The 26235-nt window shown below is 46.3% G+C and overlaps 2 protein-coding genes across 3 annotated transcripts; both read right to left on the bottom strand.

Annotated features, from left to right (window-relative positions):
* Positions 1–373: 373 nt before the first annotated feature.
* SPMIP6 (sperm microtubule inner protein 6) lies at positions 374–26235 on the bottom strand. 2 transcript variants are annotated; one of them, XM_066365670.1, is made up of 7 exons: positions 26101–26235; positions 7103–7247; positions 3844–3959; positions 2786–2861; positions 2297–2531; positions 967–1053; positions 374–506 (listed from the first exon to the last, which is right to left on the bottom strand). In XM_066365670.1, the coding sequence occupies exons 1-7, from the start codon at positions 26233–26235 to the stop codon at positions 404–406; spliced, it is 897 nt and encodes a 298-aa protein (XP_066221767.1). In that variant the 3' UTR covers positions 374–403. The 2 variants fall into 2 exon arrangements, with proteins under 2 accessions (XP_066221767.1, XP_066221768.1); XM_066365671.1 differs by lacking the exons at positions 3844–3959; positions 7103–7247; positions 26101–26235 and having other exon boundaries at positions 2456–2531; positions 2786–2852.
* LOC136393647 (zinc finger protein 596-like) lies at positions 15409–16681 on the bottom strand. The gene is made up of 2 exons (XM_066366273.1): positions 16466–16681; positions 15409–15864 (listed from the first exon to the last, which is right to left on the bottom strand). The coding sequence occupies exons 1-2, from the start codon at positions 16679–16681 to the stop codon at positions 15409–15411; spliced, it is 672 nt and encodes a 223-aa protein (XP_066222370.1).

The following is a 26235-nucleotide window of genomic DNA, read 5'->3' as shown; positions in this document are numbered from 1 at the left end:
GACTGAAAAATGGAGGATTATGGGTCTGCTGAGATGCTGGGGTGGGGAACATCTAGGTCTGGAAGATAGTGAAGAAATGTTAACTGGAGGATCCTCCCTGTGTGGCAAGGTGGACCCATTAGTTTGGTCTCTGGGTAGAGAAAAGGAAGACATCGGGTGGATATAGTGCTACTTTTATGTGTCAGGCACTCAGGGCCACCTAAGGGATGTACTGTGATGATGGGTATGGGGAGGGCTCAAGGCAGGTTGACTTTGAGAAACTCCTTCTCAGTTTTGGGGGCCTGGCGGAGGCCTGGATGACTGGTTCCTCACCACTAGATCTTGCTGAAAGAGGACGCAAAACGCAGCCTATGGGGTGAAAAGTTTATTTATTGCTCAGCCCCCTTGGTGTGGTCCTGCTCTATCAGCTGCCATAGTCAGGGTAGGTCTCAGACACAAACTCAGGGTGGACGACATAGCTGTTTCTCTGGGGGCCACCAGTCTTCTTAAAGTGACTTGTGTCCCACCTGTGGGGAGAGATGGGCCAGGCCTTTTGGACCCTTATTTGTCTGACTTCAGTTCTCAGTGCTAACCTTATCCCAACATTTTGCCCCTAATAACGACCCTGGGTTCCAACACTGACCTCAGGTTCTGTGGTCAAATTTTTAATTTCAATACCTGCCCCTTAACATTGACCTCTTACTCTCTGCTTCAAGCCCTGAACTTAACCTGTAGATCTCTTGACTCTAAGCCCCACTGCCAACCTGTATCCCCTCAATGCTGGCCTCCAAGTCCTCATGGGGTCCTCCATTTCCTTGGCAGGTTTGACCTCTCCCGGCAATGGCGCCCCCTGGTGGCACCGTCCTGTCAGTGCATCGCAGCAGACAGTTTTTACCCCAACTAATGCCCCCCTCCCGGGTTTCCTCCCCGCGCCGTGGGAACAGCCTCCAGTGTGCATATGCATTTGCCTGTATGTGCCAGACTTACCTAAGGTTCTGACATGGGTAGTATGACGGCGGGGGAGTTATAACAGCACATTGCATTCCGGGTCGGTGCTCGTGGGGTGATACACTCCTGGAGGAGAAAGCAGTGGGCAGGGAGGGGTCGGCCTTTTGATTTTCCCCAATCCACCCCCCTCCCCCGCCCCAACCCATAGCAGGACTCTGAACGATGCCTCAGGTGTTAGTCCTACGGCTCAAAGATCCTCCTCCCGTCAGGCCTCCTGGCCCTTCAAGACACCATCCACGCTTCTGGAAAGACTTCTGTAAGTCCCCTCCCTATAAGGCCTCGTTTCTGCCGCCCAGGCTGGGCCGCGGAACACGCTGGATTCTGGGGAAGGTCGGGATCCAGTTGTTGATAACCTGCGAGTCCCCGGATCCTCGTCATAGGACCGCAATTACTCCACATATTGACGGGGCAACGTTTCTGAGGTTCAGGGACTACCCTCCCACCTCCCCCATACCCTAAGGGATAAGACCTAGTCTTACACAAGAAATCTGGCATTCCCAACCCGTGTTTGGATATGGAGTGGGGACAGTCTCTCTCTGCCTACGGAGGGAGGAGGGTATTACCATGAGGTTAGGGACAAGGTTCAGGAACACCGCTGCACAACTTTTTAGATTGACATAGACATTGGAGTTTTCCCAGGTTCAGCCCGCCTTGTCTGGCCTTATCTGCTGCCCGGTGCAGAGACAAGGCTGCGCTATATATAGTCTGGGCTGCGGCTCAGAGATCGGGCCTCAATTTTGTCGTCAGTAACTGGCAAGACTGTCTACCTCTGGACGTGGTGGGGGGCTTCGAGGCGGCCAGGGCCCTTCTGGTAATCCAGTCACCATTTCCTTGCTCACTGAGGATTCGGCAATAACCCTGCCCATTACTGACGGTCACCCGAGGCCCAGGAACAGAGGACACTTTTGAGAACACGTCCCCAGGGCCGGGTGTTTAGATACGGAGTGGGGACGGTGGACGTGGGAAAGGGGTGCGACTGGTGTGCTGGGTTTCTTAACAAAACGCTCTGGCGGGGCGTCCAGAACGATACAGGAGCCAGGCTGATCTTGAGCACAATTTCAGAGGGACAGGATCGGAAACTTGGGAGAATCTTCGTGCAGGCTCTTCCGCTTCAGCGGTCGGCTCAGGCCCTGGAGCCTCAGAGCGGGACAGGGCGGTGCTCGGTAATGCAGCAGAGAGGGTTGGAGGCGGGGCGGGGAGTGACGAAGAGGCAGGTCAAGGCTGGAAGTGGCGCGGGATGGAACGCTTGCAGCCGGCAGAGGGCTGGACTCGGAGGATTTGGCTTGTTTGGGGGCGGGACCCTGCGAACCTTACTGTCGGCTGCACGGGGCACAAAAGCCGCAGGTGGCTTTCGATGCAGGGTGTCCCGGTGGCGCAGTAGTCCATCCCGCGCAGACAGTAGTGTCGGCCGGAGCAAGCGCTTTCATAACCCCGGAAGGGCAGGCGGGGTGGCAGCGGGTCCACGCACCCGCATCGGGGCGTGATCTGCGGCAGAGTCTTGTTCCGGGACAGCGAATTCAGCATGTTCGCCACCACCTCGCGCTCTGGGCCCGCAGGTGCCCAGCCCGGGAGACCCAGACAGAGTCACAAGAATGGGAGGAGACAGGGTCAGAGACAGGGAGAGATGGAGACAAAACAGGGACAAATAGAGAGAGGGTTACACCATCCCGCAGGGATACACCAGCTGGAGGTTTACACCCTCCAGGGCCCTCGTTTTCCACCTCATCTCACAGGTCCCCATTCCACTCTTTCTCTGGCCACCTTACCCGTTGCCCTCCACCATCCCACCACCCCTTACCATAGGCATTGAGTCGCTCGGGCTTAGGCGGGTACTCTAAGGGCATTCCTCGAACTACTGTCTCCATCCCGGCCTCCTGGAAATGGTACACACGTTACCTCAAGCTCTGACCCAAAAGGACCCATTTTGGAGGTTCTCCCTCCCAGCACCCCACGACCAGTCCCAGGCTTGTGCCTCATCCCACCCTCCAGATGCTCCCCTCTTTCCCAGGATCAGTGTTTGGAGTTGTCTCTGCGCAATGCCTTTGCTCTGCCTATGTGGAGAAGGGTTGAGGGAGGGGATGAAACTGTAGTTGGACCCGTTGGGACCTGAGCCTCTCACAACCCTGCCTCAGCAGTTGCCTTTGATTTTACCCCTCTTTATCTAGCTGACTGTCTAGCTGTCTCAGTGTCTAACAGGGTGTCTTCAATACTGCTGGCCCATCAGAATCACCTGGGGGGCTTGTGAAAAGTTCTGATTCTTGAGGAAGTTTTGATTCAAAAGTTTCAGTCAACCTGAGGTCAACCATCAGCCTATGCAGTTGAGTACCCCTACTCTGGCCTTAGAGCCTCTCATGTTACCTCTTTCCTCAGTCCTAGGGCTGCTGGGGAACTCCTTTCTGTCTCCTTGGAAGACTCCCCTATTTTTATCTGCACTGCCTGAGTGGCTTTATTCTCCCTCTTTTTTGTCCTCACTCACATCACAAAGGAGGGGAAAGAGGAGGGGGTAGACTCAGACTATAACTGACTCCTTGGCCAGACATTGGGAAGGAGCCCAGCAGTAGAGTGTCAGCTGTGGCAAGGGTCAGGAAAGTAGTGGCAAGGGTCAGGAAAGTAGCATGTCAAGGAGCGTGCACTAGCCATGTCCTCATATAACATGCCAGAGATTGGGGCCCAGGGACCTAGCACAGCTCCACTTCTGGGTTCTCTTGTCTCCTGGAAAATACAAACCCTGATTTTATAGGGAAAGAACCCTGGAGCATTGTTGATAGGGAAGAGATGAGTAATTAATGGTGACATATAAGTCATTGTGGTTTAGGAAGTGGATGTGTGTGTGTGTCCCAGATCCACAGTAGATACCTTAGGCAGTCGGGGAAGGCATGTGGTATACTTGTTCCAGCTGGTACAGTAGTCAGGTCTTATTCTCCATGTGTTATACCGGTCACTGCACAGGTAGTTTGGGTTGCATTTGTGTGCTTGATTATAGGGGTGGAAACATAAGACAGTTACTCCTTACTTTATCCTAGGATCTGACACTCCCTAAATGTTTCTCCTCGGATCCCCAGCACAAAACTGGGCTCTCACTGATTTCCCTCAGGCCAGTCAAAGCCAGCTTGGCCTCATACTTGTCTTAGACCCTGAGATGCCGCCCATTTTCCACCTAAGGCTTGCTTCTGCATAGGGTCTGGATTCTTTGAGCTGATCACTTTTCATCCTGGCACCAGCCTCTCTGAATGAGCCAACCTGGGAACTGGGCCTTCTCTCAATTCTTCCCTCTGTCTCATCTTCCATCAGTCTCCAAAGTTTGCTTATTCTGCCTCCTTAAAGTCGCTTGAACTATCCCCTCTTCTGTTCTCCTATGATCTCCCCTGTATCTCTGCAGTGCCTTAACTGGGAGACAATATAATATCATGATCAATAGAATGAACTCTGCAGGCAGGCTGATTGGCTTCAGATTTCAGCTCTGCCAGATATTAGCCATGTGTGACCTTGACTGAGTTCATTTCATGGTGTCTATTTCCTCTATTTTATTTATTTATTTTTGTATTTTTCCAAAGTTAGAAGTGGGGAGGCAGTCAGACAGACTCCCGCATGCGCCCGACCTGGATCCACCTGGCTGCCCACCAGGGGGCAATGCTCTGCCCATCTGGGGCATTGCTCTGTTGTGGCCAGAGCCATTCTAGCTCCTGAGGCAGAGGCCATAGAGCCATCCTCAGCACCCAGGCCAACTTTGCTCCATGGAGCCTTGGCTGTGGGAGGGGAAGAGAGAAACAGAGAGGAAGAAAAGGGGGAAGGGTGGAGAAGCAGATAGGTGCTTCTCCTCTATGCCTTGACTGGAAATTGAACCAGGGACTTCCACATGACGGCCGACACTCTACTGCTGAGCCAACTGGCCAGGGTTATTGCCTTTATTTTAAAATGAGGTAACAGTAAAATCTACTTCATAGGGCTGTTATGAGATTGAAATGAATTAATATATGTAGAACACTTAGAAGCTTAGAACTTAGAACTATTATTTTATTAGCTTACTGGTCTCCCTGCTTCATATTTGAAATCTTACAATCCAATCTCTGCATAGAAGCTCTGGCACTTATTCACAGGTGAAAATCTGACCAAGACGGTTTCCTACTCAAAACCCTCCAAAGCCCCGTCTACCCAATCACCTAAGTCTATCCAGTAAGGCCCTCTGTGATCCATCTCCTAATAGTCTGAAAGAACACATGTAAGAGACATCATGAAAGGGGGTTTAGGAGCCATAGAGGAAGAGCAGGTATTCATGGGGCATGGTATTGGTATTTGGAGTTCTGGGTTAGTGAGTTGGACATACTAAGTTTGGGGTGTTTGGGACATTCAGGTAAAGATGACCATAGTCAGATGGAGAATGAAAATCTGATGAGAGTTCAATGCTAGAAATAAAGACTTGGAGTTATATTTAAAATAAATTTTAATTAAGTTTGTTTTACATTTAAAAAGTAGCTTTAATTAAAGTAATTAAAGACATGGGTTAGATAAAATGGTCTCAGGGGAGGAGTAAGGTGAGAAGAGGACTGGATTAAAAAGAAACACCATGTTTTCAGAGTAAGTGGACAAGACACCCAGGAAATTGAGGCATCAGAGAAACTGGGGCCTGACCTGTGGTGGTGCAGTGGATAAAGCATGGACCTGGAACACTGAGGTTGCTGGTTTGAAACCCCGGGCTTGCCTGGTCAAGGCACATATAGAAGTTGATGCTTCTTGCTCTTCCCCCCTTCCTTTCTCTCTCTCTCACTCTCTCTCTCTCTCTCTTTCTCTCCCCCCCCCAAAATGAATAAGTAAAATCTTAAAATAAAAAGAGAGAGAGAAGCTGGGGAAGTAAGGATTTTCAAGAAGTAGAGAGTGATCAGAGACTGAAATGCATAGGGTAGGTCTCATAAGGTAAAGATTGTAGAGTCTCATGGATGTAGTACTTAGAACCACAGTTTTAATGTTTGAGTGTAGAAGATGCAGACCCCCAATTTCAACTGAGTGAAGATTTGTCATCAATTCATTCAACAAATACTTATAGAGCATGGTGCTATTCTAGATGGAGGGGCCACAGCTGAGAATAAAACTGCTCTTGGCCCTGGCTGGTTGGCTCAGTGGTAGAGCGTTGGCCTGGCGTGCAGGAGTCCCGAGTTCAATTCCTGGCCAGGGCACACAGGAGAAGTGCCCATCTGCTTCTCCACCCCTCCCCCTCTCCTTCCTCTCTGTCTCTCTCTTTCCCTCCCGCAGCCAAGGCTCCATTGGAGCAAAGTTGGCCCGGGTGCTGAGGATGGCTCCATAGCCTCTGCCTCAGGTGCTAGAATGGCTCTGGTTGCAACAGAGCAACACCCCAGATGGGCAGAGCATCGCCCCCTGGTGGGCATGCCGGGTGGATCCCAGTCGGGCGCATGTGGGAGTCTGTCCGACTGCCTCCCTGTTTCCAACTTCAGAAACACACACACACACACACACACACACACACACACACACACACACACACACACACAAAGACTCTGCTCTTTTGGAATGTACAGAACGACAGGTCATTAACACTTAATCAAATGAGAAAGATAATTTCTCTTAAGTTGTAAGGAGTGAGGAAGTAGATAGAAACAACAAGTACAGACTGTTTCCAAGAATGTTGGTCATGTAGGGGAGAAGGAAGAGAGAATTTTTAGCAGGAAGAGATTGGAAAAGGCTTCCAGATGGACAACAAAGAGGTGTGGTGGGGCAGAAGGATGCAGGAGAAATGAGGAACTTGATTGAATAGGGTCACTAAGAAGATGGGAGGAGATGGCACTTGGATTTGTTTGGAGGAGGGTAATGCTCTCTCTCTCTCTCTCTCTCTCTCTCTCTGAATAAGACCCAGGCCTCTTCCAGTTCTTTGGCACAGACAAGGAGCTCCCAAAAGGCAGGACCTGAATCTTTTCTGGGGTCAGTGTCAGGTCAAGTGGTTTGGGGATCAAGGTGGAGTGGGGGTGATTAGAGAAGAAGCCCTGGTCATGGGTGGGGATAAGACATATATAATGGGGGGGCAGGACCCAAGTTGGGTTTAGGTGAACAGTCATTGTTGGGATCACTGAGTGGGATCAGAGTTGGGTGAGGGGTAAGACCCTACCTTCCTCTTGAGAGAGCCAGTATTTCTCAGGCAAGTAAGGGTGGCCTGGTATGGGACTATTATAGCGGTAGTCCTGCACAGCACATTTGACCATCTTCTGCAGGGCTTCAGGTTCCGCATGGTGCCGCGTGGTCTGAGTCAGGCCCTGTGCAAGGGAAGAAGGGAGGAAATGGCTAGGTGCACAGAGACTCCAACTATGGGGTCCTTTTGGACTTCTATTCAGCCTCTATTGAGAAGGTCAGCCCTGGTGGGTCTCCTAATTCCCCCTCCTATGCCAGAGGGATTTCAATGCCAGCCTTGGTCCACTCTACATAGTTCTCTTATTTGAATTACCCTTTACTTCTTTCTTTCCATCCAAGGCTAGGGCTTAGAGCCAAGCATTTGCTTTCAGTCAGAGTGGTTTTCTGGTGTTTTCATTGCTGTCCTTTTATTAACTGGGAGCTCTTCAAAGGCAGAGTTGGGAGCTCCTGTCTTCATTCTTTCAGACTGTACCCTGCCTGGGAGCAGGGTCTGGATCATCCACAACAGACCCAACAGGCTCTGGTGTAACCTGGAACCTCAGGAGAGGCTGGCTGCCCCGGGACCTGGCTACCTTAAACAGGTGTTTTGGACAGGGAGGGCTTTCTTGGAATCTGACACCTTGAAGGAAAATGGAACTGGAAACTCACTTTGCTCTGTTCCTCATCCTACCCTGACCTTGGTTCAGGCCCTGGGCCCCTCTGCTTCTTGGAGTTTCCCTCATCTTATCCCATCACCCCTTGTTGGACTAGATCTGTGGAATCCCAGATCAAGGCCTCCCTTTGGGGCCCCCTTGTCCTCAGCTGAGGGCAGAATGCTACATTAGTTGTGGGGCCTATAGGTTTTTGTGGGCCAAACTGGTATGAAAAAGCAGTTAGGTCACAGGGATGGAACACCCAGCAAAGTCAGACACAAGAAAGGACTTCCTCATAGTGGGCAGCAAGGTGCTAGGATGGTGACACTGCCACCCATATTTCCCCCTTATGATCTAAAGAGGAGAGAGTTCTCTCGACTAGGGATGAGATCTTGCTGCTCCTAGTACAGGTATTGATCGACTTACAACCTATGCAACTTACGACCATTCAACTTTACGACCACAATCGCTAGCCACGACTGCTCCGCGTCTGGTAGTGCAAGCGTTGCCCAGCTGGGCATACGACAGTGCTGTCCAATAAAATGTTTCGTACATGTTTATATATTTTGATATGTTTTACAATTGGGAAAATGTTTCCTATGGTATTTTTTACACCTGTATTTTGTATTTTTGTATTCACTTGTATTTTGTAATTTTATATGTTTTGCAAATATTAAACTAGTTGTACTGGTAATGCAGTGTTTTACTTAAACCTGACGAATGTAAAAATAAGAAACAAAATGGTGTAGAGATGATACAAATGGCATAAAATGAACAAAAAATTATGATATTTAACAATAATGAAAGAAAATTATGATAAAATATGACTTAAAGATTTTTATAACATCATTTCACAGTACTGTACATATAGCCTACTCAACTTATGACCAAATAGTGTTATGACCGGTCTGTCGGAACCAATCGTGGTCGTAAGTCGAGCACTAGCTGTATTCCTACCACCCTGAAGACCCCTCATCTAAGGGGCTTTTTGGAACCTCTGTGCACAGCTGAGGTTTTGTTTTGTGAGCAGATCCTGCACAGTCATACTATATGTGGGTAAAGGGGCCCCATGACTTGTCACCCCCACTCCCCCAACTTTACACGCACTCATACACACACACATTCACACATACACATAGATATATGTACCCAGATACACTCATAGACACACTTACAGGTGTACATCTCTATATACACACTCAGACATACATACATACACAGAGATACGAAGATAGTCATTTAGAAGAACTTACAGAGATCATCAATTTTTCCATTCAATGCTTTTCTCAGATGTCTATGATCTTTGATTTTTTGCTCATGTTTAGAAGAGACTAAAAAAGCTTATTGGCCTGACCTGTGGTGGTGCAGTGGATAAAACATTGACCTGGAATGCTGAAGTCGTCAGTTTGAATTTCTGGGCTTGCACATACGGGAAACAACTACAAGTTGATGCTTCCCACTCTTCCCTTCCCCCTTCCTCTCTCTCTCTCTCTCTCTCTTTTATCTTAAAAATAATCAATCAATAAAATCTTTTAAAAAGCTTATTGGAAGCCTGACCAGGCCGTGGCGCAGTGGATAGAGTGTCGGACTGGGATGCGGAAGGACCCAGGTTCGAGACCCCGAGGTCGCCAGCTTGAGCGCAGGCTCATCTGGCTTGAGCAAAAAGCTTACCAGCTTGGACCCAAGGTCACTGGCTCGGGCAAGGGGTTACTCGGTCTGCTGAAGGCCCGCAGTCAAGGCACATATGAGAAAGCAATCAATGAACAACTAAGGTGTCGCAATGAAAAACTGATGATTAATGTTTCTCATCTCTCTCTGTCCCTGTCTATCCCTCTCTCTGACTCTCTCTCTCTGTCCCTGTAAAAAAAAAAAAAAGCACTTATTGGAGGCTCTGAGCTGTGTGGGGGCTATGTCAATCATAAGCATCATTGTAGGATGATCCTGCTAGATTATTATTTGTTTTGCAAACTCTGTATCTGTAGGTCTTTTTCTTCTTGGGCTGATCAGATCATTCACAAGAGACTCTTTCAATCTATGACTTGAGGGTAGTGGCCTAGCCGCCAGTTTTCTAAGAACTATTGGATAAAATGAATGCTGCTGGTTTTAGCATTCAGTATATAGAGGTTCACCTGATTTCAACATGGTACCTTGCCCTCAAAACTGGGCTTGGAATCCCCAGTTCTGAGATCCTCACAAAAAATAAGCCTTCTTACTTTTACAGTGATGGGGTTGGTTGTTAACCTATGGCATGGAATAGAAGAGGTGATTAATGGGTTTAACTACTTAAACAGCTTTCAAATCATCATTATTTTAGCCTAGGTCCTGTTCCATCTTCAGTTCCAGAGAATCCTAGTATTATTAATTCCTGAGGCTTGTGAAAATTCTATACTTTTACATTGGATTATGTCTTATATTTCCCACTGTTGCCATGTCTTTTTCTCATTATTCTTGTGGAGATTATGTCTTAAATATATCCATTTACTGTAGTTTTAGAGAGTTTTAGGAAGGAGTAAAAACGTGTTTAATTTTAACCCAGAGAATTATAGTTTATATATATATATATATATATTTTATATGCTAACTCTGTCAGTCACATGTTACAAATATCTTCTCAGTGTATCTTCACTTTCTCCGTGGTATCTTTTGATGAACAGAAGTGCTTTTTTTTTTTTTTTTTTTTTTTTTTTTTGTATTTCTCTGAAGTTGGAAACAGGGAGGCAGTCAGACAGACTCCCGCATGCACCCGTCTGGGATCCACCCGGCATGCCCACCAGGGGGCATCGCTCTGCCGCAATCAGAGCCATTCTAGCGCCTGAGGCAGAGGCCACAGAGCCATCCTCAGCACCCGGGCAAACGCTGCTCCAATGGAGCCTTGGCTGCAGGAGGGGAAGAGAGAGACAGAGAGGAAGGAGAGGGGGAGGGGTGGAGAAGCAGATGGGTGCTTCTCCTGTGTGCCCTGGCCGGGAATCCCGCACGCCAGGCCGACGTTCTACCACTGAGCCAACTGGCCAGGGCCTTTTTTTGTTTTTTTAAAGAGTTTATTTATTCATTAGAGAGGAGAGGTGGGGGGGGGGGAAGAGAGAGAGAGAGAGAGAAAGAGAGAGGAGGAAGCATCAACTCCCATATGTGCCTTGCCCAGGCAAGCCCTGGGTTTTGAACCAGTGACCTCAGAGTTCTAGGTTGATGCTTTATCCATTGCGGCACCACAGGCTTTTTTTTTTTTTTTTTTTTTTTTTTTTTTTTTTAGTGACAGACAGACAGGCAGAAAGGTAGGAAGAGAGATGAGAAGCATCAACTTGTAGTTGCAGCACTTTAGCTGTTCATTGATTGCTTCCTCATTTATGCCTTGACGGGGTTGGGGGTGGGGCTTCTAGCTGATCTAGTGACCCCTTGCTCAAGCCAGCGACCTTGGGCTCGAGTCAGAGACCCTGGGCTCAAGCCAATGACCATGGGGTCATGTCTATAATCCCACGCTCAAGCCAGTGAGCCTGCTGCACTCAAGCCAGATGAGCCCATGTGCAGGCCGGCAACCTTGGAGTTTCAAGCCTGAGTCCTAGGTCAACTCTCTATCCACTGTGCCACCACCTGTTCAGGCAGAAGTTGTTAGTTTTAACATAGTTGAATTTATTAATCTCTTATGTAGTGCTTTTGTAATTTACTAAGAAAAATCCATCCAGCTCTGGCTAGGTAGTCCAGTTGGTTAGAGCATTGAGCCAATACACCAAGGTTGTGGGTTCAGTCTCCATTCAGGGCACATATAAGAATCAACGAACAAATGTATAAATAAGTGAAATGTTAACAAGTTGACTTTTTTTCTCTCCTTTCCTCTGTCTCTAAAATCCATAAAAAATTAAAAAAAAAGAAATCCATACACACTCCAAGATAATGGAGATAATGTCTTATATTTTCTTCTAAAAGCTATACAGTTTTACTTTCCATATTTAAACCTTTAACCTGTCAGGAATTGCTTTTGGGGTTTGGTATGAGTTAGGGAAATTTTATTTTATCTATAGGAATAACCAATTGTCTCATTGAATATCTAACTTCCCCCACAGATTTGTAATGTCACCCCAAGCCTGATATATCTTTTCCCATAGTTTGACTTTCAATCATCTCTGTTTGTTGTTTCCATATATGTGTGGCTCCATTTCTGATCTATTTTACTTCATTAATAAATTTGCCTATCTATACAATAATACTATGCTTTATGCATTTATATAGCTTGGTAATAAATATTAATATCTGAAGTCTCCCTCTTCAGGTGTGTTTTAGCTATTTCTTGAGCCTCTGATCTTCTCTGTAAATTTTACTTACTTACTTATTTATTTATTTATTTATTTTCTTCTTTTTCCAAGCAAGAGGAGGGGAGATAGAAAGACAGACTCATGTATGCGCCTGACGGGGATCCACCTGGCAACCCCCATCTGGGGCTGATACTCTGCTTATCTGGGGCCATGCTCGCAACTGAACTATTTTTAGTGCCTCAGATGGTGGCTCCAGGGAGCCATCCTCAGTGCCCCGGCAGATGCACTTGAACCAATGGAGCCTTGGCTGCTGGAGGGGAAGAGAGGGAGAAAGAGAGAAAGGGGAGGTGGAGGGGTGGAGAAGCAGATGGTTGTTTTTCCTGTGTGTGCTGACTAGGAATTGAACCCGGACATCCACATGCAGGCTGATGCTCTACCAAGGAGCCAACTGGCCAGGGTTGGAATTCCTTCTATTTATTCTGTAGCTGTGGATTCATTTCTTTCAGTAGTTCTAAAAAATTCATAGCTGTTTCCTCTTCAGATAATGTATGGTCTTTCTGCTCTTTCCTTGTGGAACTCCAAGTAGATGTCTTTCATATTGCTCAATGTTTCTTTCATATATATATATTTTTTATCTTTTTGTATCTCTGTGCTGCATTCTGGAAAATTTCTTTTATTTTTCATTTCACTGATACTCTTAAACTGTGTCTAATCTGTTAACATATCTACTATCCCAATATGAATATTTGGTTTTAACACATATTTTCATTTCTAAGACTTCTATTTAGTTCTTTTTTACATTTGTCTGATATTTTAAAAATATAACCTATTCTTTGCTTATTTTGATAATTTTACATTTTAAAAATTTTTTTATTGATTTTAGAGAGGGAGGGAGAAACTGATTTGTTGTTCCACTTATTTATGCATTCACTGGTTGATTCTTAAAAAAATTTTTTTATTGATTGATTTATGTATATACTGTATATATATATAGACAGGACAGAGAGAAAGAAGGAAATATTAACTTGTTGTTCCACTTATTTATGCATTAATTGGTTGACTCTTATATGTACCCAGACAGGGAATTGAACATGCAACCTTTGCATGTCAAGAAGACATTATAACCAACTGAACTACCTGACCAGCACTCACATTTTGTTTTATTTATTTATTTATAATTTGTCTATTTATTTATTTAGCGATTGAGAGAGAGAGAGAGACAAGGACAGACAGAAAGGGAAAGAGATGAGAAATATCAACTCATAGTTGCGGCATTTTAGTAGTTCATTGATTACTTTCTTATATGTGACTTGACTGGGAGGCTATAGCCAAGCCAGTGACCCCTTTCTCAAGCCAGTGACTTCGGGCTTCAAGCCAGTGACCATTTGGCTCAAGCCAGTGACCATGGGGTCATGCCTCAAGCCAGCGACCCCATGCTCAGTCTGGTGAGCCTGCTCTCAAGCCCAATGAGCCCATGCTCAAGCTGGCCACCTCAGGGTTTCAAATCTGGGTCCTCAGTATCCCAGGCTAGTGCTCTATCCACTCTGCCACTCTCTGGTCAGGCTCACATTTTATTTTTAAAAATTCATAATTATTTTGTTTTTGTTTTTTGACAGAGACAGAGAGTCAGAGAGAAGGACAGATAGGGACAGACAGGAAGGGAGAGAGATGAGAAGTATCAATTCTTTGTTGTAGATCCTTAGTTGTTCATTGATTGCTTTCTCTTTTTTTCAGCTTTAGCACAGATTTTATTATTCAAATATCAGCTAGTATTGCTATATTTACAAGATTTAATTTCTTGCAAAATTATACTTTAATATTGCCTGGTCACTTTATTTCATACAATTTATGCCACAAAATTATAATTAGGTAATTTCTGAAAGTCTCCATTCTTTTTTTTTTTTTTTTTTTAAGGACTTTATTAATTTTTCAGAGAGGGGAGAGAGAGAGAGAGAAGAAAAGAGGAATAGAGAGCGAGAGAGAGAAAGGGGAGGAGCAGGAAGCATCAACTCCCATATGTGCCTTGACCAGGCAAGCCCAGGGTTTTAAACCGGCGACCTCAGTGTTCCAGGTCGACGCTTTATCCACTGCGCCACCACAGGTCAGGCCGAAAGTCTCCATTCTTTGCAGAGTTGTATGTTAAAGGATTCATTTACTAATTTTTCACGCGCACACTCTATTTTCTTTTTTTTTCTTTCTTTTTTTTTTTTTTTTTGTATTTTTCTGAAGCTGGAAATGGGGAGAGACAGTCAGACAGACTCCCACATGCACCCGACCGGGATCCACCCGGCACGCCCACCAGGGGCGATGCTCTGCCCATCAGGGGGCGATGCTCTGCCCATCCTGGGCATCGCTATGTTGCGACCAGAGCCACTCTAGTGCCTGAGGCAGAGGCCACAGAGCCATCCTCAGCGCCCGGGCCATCTTTGCTCCAATGGAGCCTTAGCTGCGGGAGGGGAAGAGAGAGACAGAGAGGAAGGAGAGGGGGAGGGGTGGAGAAGCAGATGGGCGCCTCTTCTGTGTGCCCTGGCCGGAAATCGAACCTGGGACTTCTGCATGCCCAGCCGACACTCTACCACTGAGCCAATCGGCCAGGGCCTACTCGTATTTTCTGATAGAAGATGAAACTGAAATTGTCTCTGCTTTGATTCTTAGATGGCTGTCTCCTCAAGGTGGGACTCTTAAGGTTGACTAAGCGGTGTGATCCTGAAGGACTTGCCTTCCTGACACTGAGTGTGTTTGTTTGTACAGTGTGAGCCCTCACAGACAGCACAGCCTTGTTTAGGAGCAAAGTGTTTCTGGTGATTTTACACTGAATGACCCCAATGGGGGGGACGGTTTGTGAGAAGTCCTTGGTTTTCCTCCAGCCATGTCTCCATCTGACCCCATGTTACTGTTAGTTCTCTCTGAGATTCTGGTGGATATGAAGCCTGGTACTGGGCAGAATGTTTTTTAAGGGTGATCACAGTTTTAGGGTTTCCCGTATATGAAGTTTGTTCATATTACGAATATATTATAAATGAAGCATTACAGGTTATCTTCTCTGCAACTATTTTTCAACTGCTTTCCCAGTCTGGAGTTGTTGCTGTCACCATCTATATATGAGTACATTTACAGTGAGTTCTGTCTGAGAGCAGAACAGAAGTGAAGGCTTTGGCATTTGGGTACCATCCCTACGGCTGCACTCATATATAAAACGCTTTTCTGGACTACAGAGTATGAGGACAGATATATCACATTGCTTGCAGAGTGTTTCTTCAGTGCGTGTGTCTGCTGGTGCTTTCAAATGCTAAAGCTATGATTAATGTTTCTTCCACAGTCTTGTCTTCTGTAACGCCATGTCCTTCCAGGTCAAATGTCCCTGAAGGCTTTCATGATTTCCTTTCTAGTGTTGGGTTTTCTCGTCCCTTCTAAGGGCAAAGGGATGTGAAGTTTCTCCCACACAGCCGACAGGTATATGGCCGCTCTCCAGTGTGGATCCTCTTGTGCCGTCTAAGGTTACTGGGTTGAGTGAAGGTGTTCCCACACTGCTGACATTCATATGGTTTCTCTCTTGTGTGTGTTCTGTTATGCTGCCTAAGTTCAGAACCCTGATTGAAAGCCTTCCCACACACGAGACATATGTGTGGTTTCACTCCCAAGTGGATTCTCTTGTGCTGGCTAAGGTTAGAGCTATGACTGAAGGCTTTCCCACACTGGTGGCATTTGTAATGTTTCTCCCCAGTGTGGATCACCTGGTGTTTTCTAAGGTACGATCTTTGATTGAAAGCTTTCTTACATATGTGACATTCATATGGCTTTTCTCCTGTGTGAGTTCTCTCATGTTGTCTAAGGTAAGAACTTTGACTGAAGCCTTTCCCACACTGCTGGCACTTATACGGCTTCTCTTTGGTGTGCATTTGATTGTGGTTTCTAAGGTTGCAGCTTTGAACAAAGGCGCTCCCACAAAGATGGCATTGAAATGGCTTCTCTTCGCCCTGGCCGGTTGGCTCAGCGGTAGAGCATCGGCCTAGCGTGCAGAGGACCCGGGTTCGATTCCTGGCCAGGGCACATAGGAGAAGCGCCCATTTGCTTCTCCACCCCTCCGCCGCGCTTTCCTCTCTGTCTCTCTCTTCCCCTCCCGCAGCCAAGGCTCCATTGGAGCAAAGATGGCCCGGGCGCTGGGCATGGCTCTGTGGCCTCTGCCTCAGGCGCTAGAGTGGCTCTGGTCGCAATATGGCGACGCCCAGGATGGGCAGAGCATCGCCCCCTGGGGGGCAGAGCACAGCCCCTGGTGGGCGTGCCGGGTGGATCCCGGTCGGGCGCATGCGGGAGTCTGTCTGACTGTCTCGCCCTGTTTCCAGCTTCAGAAAAAAAGAAAAAAAAAAAAAAAAAAAAAAAAAAAAAAAAAAGAAATGGCTTCTCTTCAGTGTGAATCATCCTGTGTCGCCGAAGTTTAAAGAAGTTGCTAAAGGCTTTTTCACATACATGACATGTGTTTGATTTATCTCTGGTGTGAGTCTGATTGTGTGTACTGAGGGAGGACTCTTCACTAGGTGACCTTCCGCACTGCTGGTTGACATCAGGTTTTTTTCCCACGTCAGTTAAGGAACATTGTGTCAGGGCACATTGATGAGTAGATTCATCACTCAGTTCAGTGAGTTCGATAGGACCCTCTGGAGGGTGAGATTTCGGCATCAGCATCATGGAAAATATTCCCTGCTTGCATACCTGTTGCATGAGTATCATCTCTTGTTTTGTAAGGGAATTTCTTGTGCCCACAGAGACCAGGTGATCGACACTCTCTAGCATCACATCTCTGTATAGCTTCCTCTGGGATGCGTCCAGCGGGGCCCACTCTTCCTGGGTGAAGTCTACAGCTATATTCTTGAAGGACACTGACTCCAGTTACCAGGTGTGTTTCTCTTGGTTTTCACTCACAGATGGTCTAAGCACAAAGCAGGCAAATCAGAGCGCAACCCTGCAGGAGATGGTGAAGGCAGATGGATGCTGAGGTCAGTTCCACAGAGCAGCCTGTTCCTGTCCTTCCAGTGTCCCAACCGTTTAGTTCCTTCTTCTAGGAGCAAAATATGATTGCTTTCTTATACGTCCCTTGACCTGGGGGCTACAGCAGAGCAAGTGATCCCTTGCTCAAGCCAGCGACCTTGGGCTCAAGCCAGCAACCATCGGGTCACATCTATGATCCCATACTCAAGCCAGCAACCCTGTGCTCAAGCCCGATGAGCTTGTGCTCAAGCCAGGCAACTTTGGGCTTTTTTTTTTTTTTCTGAAGCTGGAAACGGGGAGGCAGTCAGACAGACTCCAGCATGCGCCCGACCGGGATCCACCCGGCACGCCCACCAGGGGGCGACGCTCTGCCCATCCCGGGCATCGCCCTGTCGCTACCAGAGCCACTCCAGCGCCTGGGGCAGAGGTCATAGAGCCATCCCCAGCGCCCGGGCCATCTCCTGCTCCAATGGAGCCTCGTCTGCGGGAGGGGAAGAGAGAGACAGAGAAGAAGGAGAGGGGAGGGGTGGAGAAGCAGACGGGCGCCTCTCCTGTGTGCCCTGGCCGGGAATCGAACCCGGGACTTCCACACGCCAGGCCGACGCTCCACCACCGAGCCAACCAGCCAGGGCCAACTTTGGGCTTTTGAACCTGGATCCTCTGCGTCCCAGTCCGACGCTCTATCCACTGCGCCACCGCCTGGTCAGGCTATTTTGTATTCTTTAACTGTTTGTTTGTTTGTTTGTTTTAGAAATTTTTAAAGATTTTTATTTATTCATTTTAGAGGGGGGGAGAGAGAGAGAGAGAGAGAGAAAGAGAGAAGTGGGAGGAGCAGCAAGCATCAACTCCCATATGTGCCTTCTTAGGCAAGCCTGGGGTTTTGAACCAGTAACTTCAGAGTTTCAGGTGGATACTTTATCCACTGCACACCACAGGTCAGTCCTTTAGCTGTTAATTCCAATATTTGAAGTCCTTGGAGGTTTAAGTCTGTTGTTTCTGCTGATGTCACATGGTGATTTGTTTCCTTATATCTCATTGTGAGTTCAGATTTGATTGCCCTTACTCTGAAGGATACCTGGAAGCATAAATTGAGGATATTTTTCACCATAGAAGATTCATCGTGTGCGTGTATGTGTGTATGTTGATGGGCAGGGAGCCAGGGATCACTGAACTTTCTGGTCAGTTTGGAATGTACAGGTATAGGCCTCCATCTTTCAGCTAGCTTAAGGCTTCAACTCCTGCCTGTAGTGCTGATATTGGCATTTGTCTTCAGGTAATCCTGTCTTCTAAGTATACTTTCCACTTATCTCCATGAGAGTCCAAAACAAAAATAAAAACTAATTTTTATGCAGGACCTACCTGTTTTGAAGCAGGAGGGCCTTTCAGAGTTTCTAGACCACCATACAGCCAGAAGCCAACTTTCCCTCATTCTTTTTAATTTTTTTTTTAATTTTTAATTTTTTTTTATTTTTTCACAGAGACAGAGAGAGAGTCAGAGTGAGGGATAGACAGGGACAGACAGACAGGAATGGAGAGATGAGAAGCATCAATTATTAGTTTTTTGTTGTGCATTGCGATACCTTAGTTGTTCATTGATTGCTTTTCTCATATGTGCCTTGACCGTAGGCCTTCAGCAGACCGTATAACCACTTGCTCAAGCCAGCGACCCTGGGTCCAAGCTGGCGAGCTTTTTGCTCAAGCCAAATGAGCCCGCGCTCAAACTGGAAACCTCGGGGTCTCGAACCTGGGTCTTCCGCATCCCGGTCTGACGCTCTATCCACTGCGCCACCGCCTGGTCAGGCCTTTCCCTCATTCTTAATCCAGCTGCTATCTGGCTTTCACTGAGGCTGTCTGGCCAGGTTACTAAGGGTTACTACATCCAAGAAATTCCTGGTTGTGTGGACAACATTTGATGATGATCTTTGTCTAACAATGCTACTTCGGTTTCTCTGACTTTCCTCCTATTACTCTACAGTATCTCCTTTTATGGTTCTTTTTCCTTTACCTACCCCTTAAATAGTGATATTCTCCGAAGGTCTGTCATTGGGTACTTTTTTCCTCTTCCTTGGCAATCCCATTCACTCCTATGACTTTAGCTACCACTCAAATATTGATGATTTTAAAATCTGCATCTGGGCCCTGGCTGGTTTGCTCAGTGGTAGAGCCTTGGCCTGGCATGTAGAAGTCCTGGGTTCAATTCCTGGATAGGGCCCACAGGGGAAGCACCCATTTGCCTCTCCAACCTTCCCCCTCTTCTTTCTCTCTCTTCCCCTCCCACAGCCAAGGCTCTATTGGAGCAAAACTGCCCCAGAGTGCTGAGGATGGCTCTGCCTCAGGCTCTAGAATGGCCCCGGTTGCAACAGAGCAATGCCCCAGACTGGCAGAGCATTGCCCCCTGGTGGGCTTGCCGGTTGGAACCCAATTGGGGCACTTGTGGGAGTCTGTCTCTCTGCCTCCCTGCTTCTCACTTAAGAAAAATACAAAAAATACAAAAATAAATAAATAATCTGCATCTGTAGCCCAAACTTTTTCCTTTGCTTCAGAACTAAGTATATCCAACTATCCACCAGATATCTTTTCTTGAAAGTTCTTAAATATTTATGTCTCAAAATGAACTCCAAATCTCTCTCTGTGATCTGCGATTTCAAACCTCAGTTGGTAGCACTATTATTCTTCCAATTGCTAGAGCCCAAAACCCAGGAATCATCTTTTCTTTTTTTTAAATATATTTTTCCCTCTCTTTTTTTAAGTGAGAGGAGGGGAGATAGCGAGATAGACTGCCACATGCAACCCCAGGCGATGTTCAAATCAACCGAGCTATCAGCACCACCCAAGGCCAACTCAATTGAGCCACTGGCTGCAAGAGAGGGAGAGAGAAGAAGGGGGGAGAGGGAGGAAGACAGAAGCAGATGGTAGGTTCTCTTGTGTGCCCTGAACAGGAATCAAACCCAGGAGGTCCATACACTGCATCAACGCTTTATCCACTGAGCCAACCCGCCAGTGCCTAGGAATCATCTTAATTCCTCTCCTCTTCTTTATATCCTCACAATGACCAAGATGTTCATCTATTTCTTAAAATTTTCTTCTATTGAATGTAGAAAGGCAGGCAGGCACTCTATTTTGCTGCGGAACATGTGAATTATTACAAACCTTATTACATCAATTTGAAGTGTGTTTCAAAAGTTTTATTTTTTTTAAATTATTATTTATTCTTTTATTTTTTTCTAAGTGAGAGGAGAAGAGATAGAGAGACAGACTCCTGCATGCCCTTCAACCGGATCCACCCGACAACCCCTATCTGGGGCAATGCTCTGCCCATCTGGGGACATGCTGGCAATTAACTGTGCTATTTTTAGCACCTGAAGTGGAGGTTCCATCCTCAGCACTGGGGGTCAATGCCCTCGAACCAATAGAACCAATCGAGTTGTGGCTGTAGGAGAAGAGAGAGAGAGAAATAGAGAGAGAGAGAGAGAGAGAGAAGGGGGAGAGGGAGGGGTGGAGAAGCAGGTGGTCACTTCTCCTGTGTGCCCTGACTGAGAATTGAACCCAGGACATCTACACACCAGGCCGACACTCTACCACTGAGCCAACTGGCCAGGGCTGAAGTGTATATCAAAAGTTTTAAAAATGTACCTGTCCTTTCTTCTAACAATTTCTTGTCTAGGAATTTATCCTTAGGAAACAGTTGATCAGTTGATGTATCCAAAGATATATATACACTGCTCACAAAAATTAGGGGATCAGGGAATGTGCAGATACTCCAATGTGCCTGTCCTTTCTTCTAACAATTTCTTTCTTTCTTTCTTTTTTTTTTTTGTATTTTTCTGAAGCTGGAAACGGGGAGGCAGTCAGACAGACTCCCGCATGCGCCCTACTGGGATCCACTTGGCATGCCCACCAGGGGGCGATGCTCTGCCCATCCGCGGCGTCGCTCTGTTGTGACCAGAGCCACTCTAGTGCCTGAGGCACAGGCCATGGAGCCATCCCCAGCGCCCAGGCCATCTTTGCCCCAATGGAATCTTGGCTGCAGGAAGGGAAGAGAGAGACAGAGAGGAAGGAGAGGGGGAGGGGTGGAGAAGCAGATGGGCGCTTCTCCTGTGTGCCCTGGCCGGGAATCGAACCCAGGACTTCCGCACACCAGGCCGACGCTCTACCACTGAGCCAACCGGCCAGGGCTAACAATTTCTTGTCTAGAAATTTATCCTTAGGAAACAGTTGATGTATCCAAAGATATATATACACTGCTCACAAAAATTAGGGGATCAGGGAATGTTCAGGTACTCCATCCAGTACTTTCAGGTCTTTTTTTTTTTCTTTGTATTTTTCTGAAGTTGGAAATGGGGAGGCAGTCAGACTCCTGCATGCGCCCGACCGGGATCCACCCGGCATGCCCACCGGGGGCGATGCTCTGCCCATCTGGGGCATTGCTCTGTTGCAACCAGGGCCATTCTAGCGCCTAGGGCAGAGGCCATGGAGCCATCCTCAGCACCCGGGCCAACTTTGCTCCAATGAAGCCTTGGCTGCGGGAGGGGAAGAGAGAGATAGAGAGGAAGGAGAGGGGGAGGGGTGGAGAAGCAGATGGGCACTTCTTCTGTGTGCCTTGGCTGGGAATTGAACCTGGGGCTCCTGCACACCAGGCCGACGCTCTACCACTGAGCCAACAGGCCAGGGCCTTTCAGGTCTTTTGTATAGTGCATTTTCACCAATGAAATAAGTTTGTTTTGCATCTCATTTGCATAATTAAACAACTTTCTTTGACTTGTTGTTTGCTTTTCTGATGTTCTTGCTTAATTAAAAAAAATCAAATCTTGCCTGACCAGGTGGTGGTGCAGTTGATAGAGCGTCGGACTGGGATGCAGAAGGACCCAGGTTCGAGATCCGGAGGTTGCCAGGTTGAGCGCGGGCTCATCTGGTTTGAGCAAAGCTCACCAGCTTGGACCCAAGGTCACTGGTTCGAGCAAGGGGTTACTCAGTCTGCTGAAGGCCCACGGTCAAGGCACATATGAGAAAGCAATCAATGAACAACTAAGGTGTTACAATGAGAAACTGATGATTTATTATTATTATTATGCTTCTCATCTCTCTCCGTTCCTGTCTGTCTATCCCTATCTATCCCTCTCTCTGACTATCTCTGTCTCTGATAAAAAAAAAAAAATCAAATCCTTTTTTATCACTTCATATTCATTTTGAAATATCCCCTAATTTTTTTAAAATTTTTATGTATTTATTTATTTTTTACAGAGACAGAGAGAGAGTCAGAGAGAGGGATAGACAGGGACAGACAGACAGGAACGGAGAGAGATGAGAAGCATCAATCATTAGTTTTTAATTGCGCATTGCAACACCTTAGTTATTCATTGATTGCTCTCTCATATGTGCCTTGACCGCTGGCCTTCAGCAGACCGAGTAACCACTTGCTGGAGCCAGCGACCTTGGGTTCAAGCTGGTGGGCTTTTCTTCAAACCAGATGAGCCCGCACTCAGGCTGGCGACCTCGGGGTCTCGCACCCGGGTCCTCTGCATCCCAGTCTGACACTCTATCCACTGCGCCACTGCCTGGTCAGGCTATCCCCTAATTTTTGTGAGCAGTATATATACAAGAATTATTATACTAGCAAATTATATAAATAATATAAATTTCCAATAATATTTCTTAAATATATTTTGGTACATTCATAGAATAAAATACTATAGAGTCATTAAAATTATATAATATTTTATTTTTAAAATTTTATTTATTGGTTTTAGTGAGAGCGCACGGGAGAGACAGAAATATAGCTGTTCCTGTGTGTGCCCTGACCAAGAATTGACTCGGCAACTTCTGCACTTCAGGATGATTCTCTAACTAACTGAGCTATATAGCGAGGACTATAAAATATTTTTGACAAAAAAAATAACTTGATATATGGTTATATATATAAAAAAGCAAGATTCAAAATATTATTTTACAATATGATATAATTTTCATAAAAATAGTTTCTTTCTAAAAGGGTATATAATGATAAATTAAGCCCTGGCTGGGTAGCTCAGTTGGAGTATTGTCTTGATACACCAAGGTTGTGTGTTAAACCCCTAGTCAGGCCTGGCCTGTGGTGGTGCTGTGGATAAACCTTCGGCCTGGAATGCCAAGGTTGCCGGTTCAAAACCCTGGGCTGCCCTGGCCAAGGTACATACAATAAGCGAGCAACGAACAACTAACATGAAGCACCTATGAGTTGATACTTCCCAATCCATGCTCCCCTTTCTCTCCTGTCTCTGTAAAATCAATAAATAAAGTATAAAAAAACAAACAAACACTAAGCCTTAGGCTATAAGGTTTTAAACCCCTAGTCAGGGTAATGAGTGCATAAACTAATGGAATAATAAGTTGATGTTTCTCTCTCTCTCCTTTCCTCTCTCTCTAAAATAAATCAATCAATAAAATTTAAAATAATAATAATAGCCTGACCTGCGGTGGCACAGTGGATCAAGTGTCAACCTGGAATGCTGGTTCGAAACCGTGGGCTTGCCTGGTTAAGGCACATACAAGAAACTACTACTACAAGTTGATGCTTCCCACACCTCTCCACCCTGCCTTTGTCTCTCTCTTCTCTCTCATTTCTCTAAAATCTATTAATAAAAATATCTTTAAAAAAATAATAGCCTGTGGCACAGTGGATAGAATGTCATCCTGGGATGCTGAGGGCCCAGGTTCGAAACTCCAAGGTCGCCGGCTTGAGTGCAGGGTCACTAGCTTGTGTGCAGGGTCTCTGGTTTGAGCGTGGGATCACAGATATGACCCCATTGTTGCTGGCTTGAAGCCCAAGGTTCCTGGCTTGAGCCAAAGGTCGCTGTCTTGGGCAAGGGGTCACTGGCTCGGCTAGAGCCCCCAGTCAAGGCACATATGAGAAAGCTATCAATGAATAATTAAGGTGTAGCAACAAAGAATTGATGCTTCTCGCCTGATCTGTGGTGGCGCAGGAAATAAAGTGTCAACCTGGAATGCTGAGGTTGCCGGTTCAAGACCTTGGGTTGGCCAGGCCAAGGCACATATGGGAAGCAAGATGATGCTTTCTGTCCCACCCCCCCACCCATCATTCCTCTCTCTCCCTCTCCTCTCTCTAAAATCAATAAATGAAATCTTAAAAAAAAATATTTTAATGATGCTTATCTCTCTCTCTTCCTGTTTGTCTATTCCTGTCTGTCCTGCTTTCTCTCTCTAAAAGAAAAATAATAATAAATTAACAGTGGTTATTTTGGGTAGTGAGATTATAGGTGTTTTTCCCTTGTGCCTCTTTGAGTTATCCCCATTTTTCAGCATTGAGCATATATATATTTATTTTATAATTATAAAAATTATTTTTAAAATTCTTGCCTATAATTAGGACTTAGAGTCAATATGGAGGATATGTCCACAGTAATTGAAGAATAATTTTTTTTATTTATTAAGACTTTATTCATTTTAGAGAGGAAGGAGAGAGAGAGAGGTGAGAGAGAAGGGGGAGAGAAGCAGGAAGCATCAACTCCCATATGTGCCTTGACCAGGCAAGCCCAGGGTTTCGAACCAGCGACCTCAGTGTTCCAGGTTGATGCTTTATCCACTGTGCCACCACAGGCCAGGCCACTTTTTTTTTTTTAAGTGAGAGGAGGGGAGATAGTGAGAGAGAGAGACTCCTGCACATACCCTCACCAGGATCCACCTGGCAACCCCATCTGGGGCCAATGTGCGAATCAACCGAGCTGTTTTTAGCAGCTGAGGCTGATGCTCAGACCAACCAAACTATCCTCAGTGCTCTGGCCAATGCTTGAACCAATCGAGCCACTGGCTACGGGAAGGGAAGAAGGTGAGAAGGGGGAGAGAAGTAGATGGTCACTTCTTTTGTGTGGCCTGACTGGGAATTGAACCTGGGATATCCATATGCCAGGCCAACGCTCTATCCACTGAGCAACTGGCCAGGGCCAAAAAAAATTAAAAAAAAAATGTCTCTTTTCCAACAAATTTCCTTTTTCACTGCCACATTCTCTCCTTATCTCCCACCTATATCCTCCTCCCTTGTCCTTAACCATCTCACTGGGCTTCCTACCCTCAGCGCTAGCCCCTCCAATATCTAGCCACTATAGCCAGAGTGGCATAACTCACAATCTAATCATGATACTCACAGATTCAAAAATCTGGAGCATCATTTCTTCATTTCTCAACACACCCTAAGCCCCTCCTGTGGTCTGCAGGCTCCTCTTACCATATGGCTAGCCTCTGCCTCTGCTCCAGAGGTACTTAGTTCCTGGTGGGTCGTCCCTGCCCCTAGGCTGCCCTTTCTGATGACTCTTCTGCTGGAAGCCTCCTCCCCCTAGATCTCACAGTAGACCTGTCCTTCAAATCTCAGGAATGCCCTCACTGTTCTGGCTTTTGTACCAGTGCCCATGTTTTTGCTGGTTCCAAATAGGAAAATATTACTTTGTTAATTTGTTTGCTGAGCTCCTGAAAGGCAGGGCCTGGCCCTTCATTGTTGTATCTACATTGTGCCTGGCACATGTAGATTCCTAACACAGTTTGTTAGATGGCACACACACATAGATTCTCTTAGGCAGTCTCAATTAGACTCAGATCTCTCCATTTTATGCAAGCTGCACAGAAACAACTGTCTTCAGGTACAAACAGATACAAGGAGACTGTGATACACATGCATAAAAACAGGCCTATTGGGCATTTTCTGGCCTATTCCATAGGCAGCCTCAGGACCTTTGCACTTTCTGATCATTCTGCCTGGCACCCTATTCTTTCAGTTCTTTACATGACTCTCATCTAGGTCTTCTATGACCTTTCTATTCAAGTAGCTCTCGCTGGTTACTTTCTACTCCCATTACCCTGTTTATTTCCATTAGAGCATTTTGGATAATTTATAAAAGTCCTATTTCTTGACTATTATCTAATTCTTTCCACCTACAGTGTAGTAAGACACCATGAAGGCAGGATCTTGTATTATTTTATATATTATAAATTCCACAAACCTAGGCAAAAGAAAAAACACACATGCAAAGCTACAAATAATTACATAATGACAACCACACACTGCCAGTCATCCAGACATACGTGGCCATACACACTGGCCTGCCCCTGCCCCCCAAACCTATACTTACCCGGGTCACAAACTTGTTGGCTTCCCAGGCCCAAAGGGCTGGGTCCTTATAGACCTCCTTGATGGAGGTAGGAGCCCTGTAGGAGTCGCTGTAGGTACTGATGGGGGTCTTGGTTTTTCGGGAGAACAGGAACAT

The sequence above is a fragment of the Saccopteryx leptura genome, chromosome 2, assembly GCF_036850995.1.
Source record: "Saccopteryx leptura isolate mSacLep1 chromosome 2, mSacLep1_pri_phased_curated, whole genome shotgun sequence".
NCBI classification, from domain to species: Eukaryota; Metazoa; Chordata; class Mammalia; order Chiroptera; family Emballonuridae; genus Saccopteryx; species Saccopteryx leptura.
The sequence above is the reverse complement of the archived record's forward strand: the minus strand, read 5'-3'. Positions and strand labels throughout refer to the sequence as shown.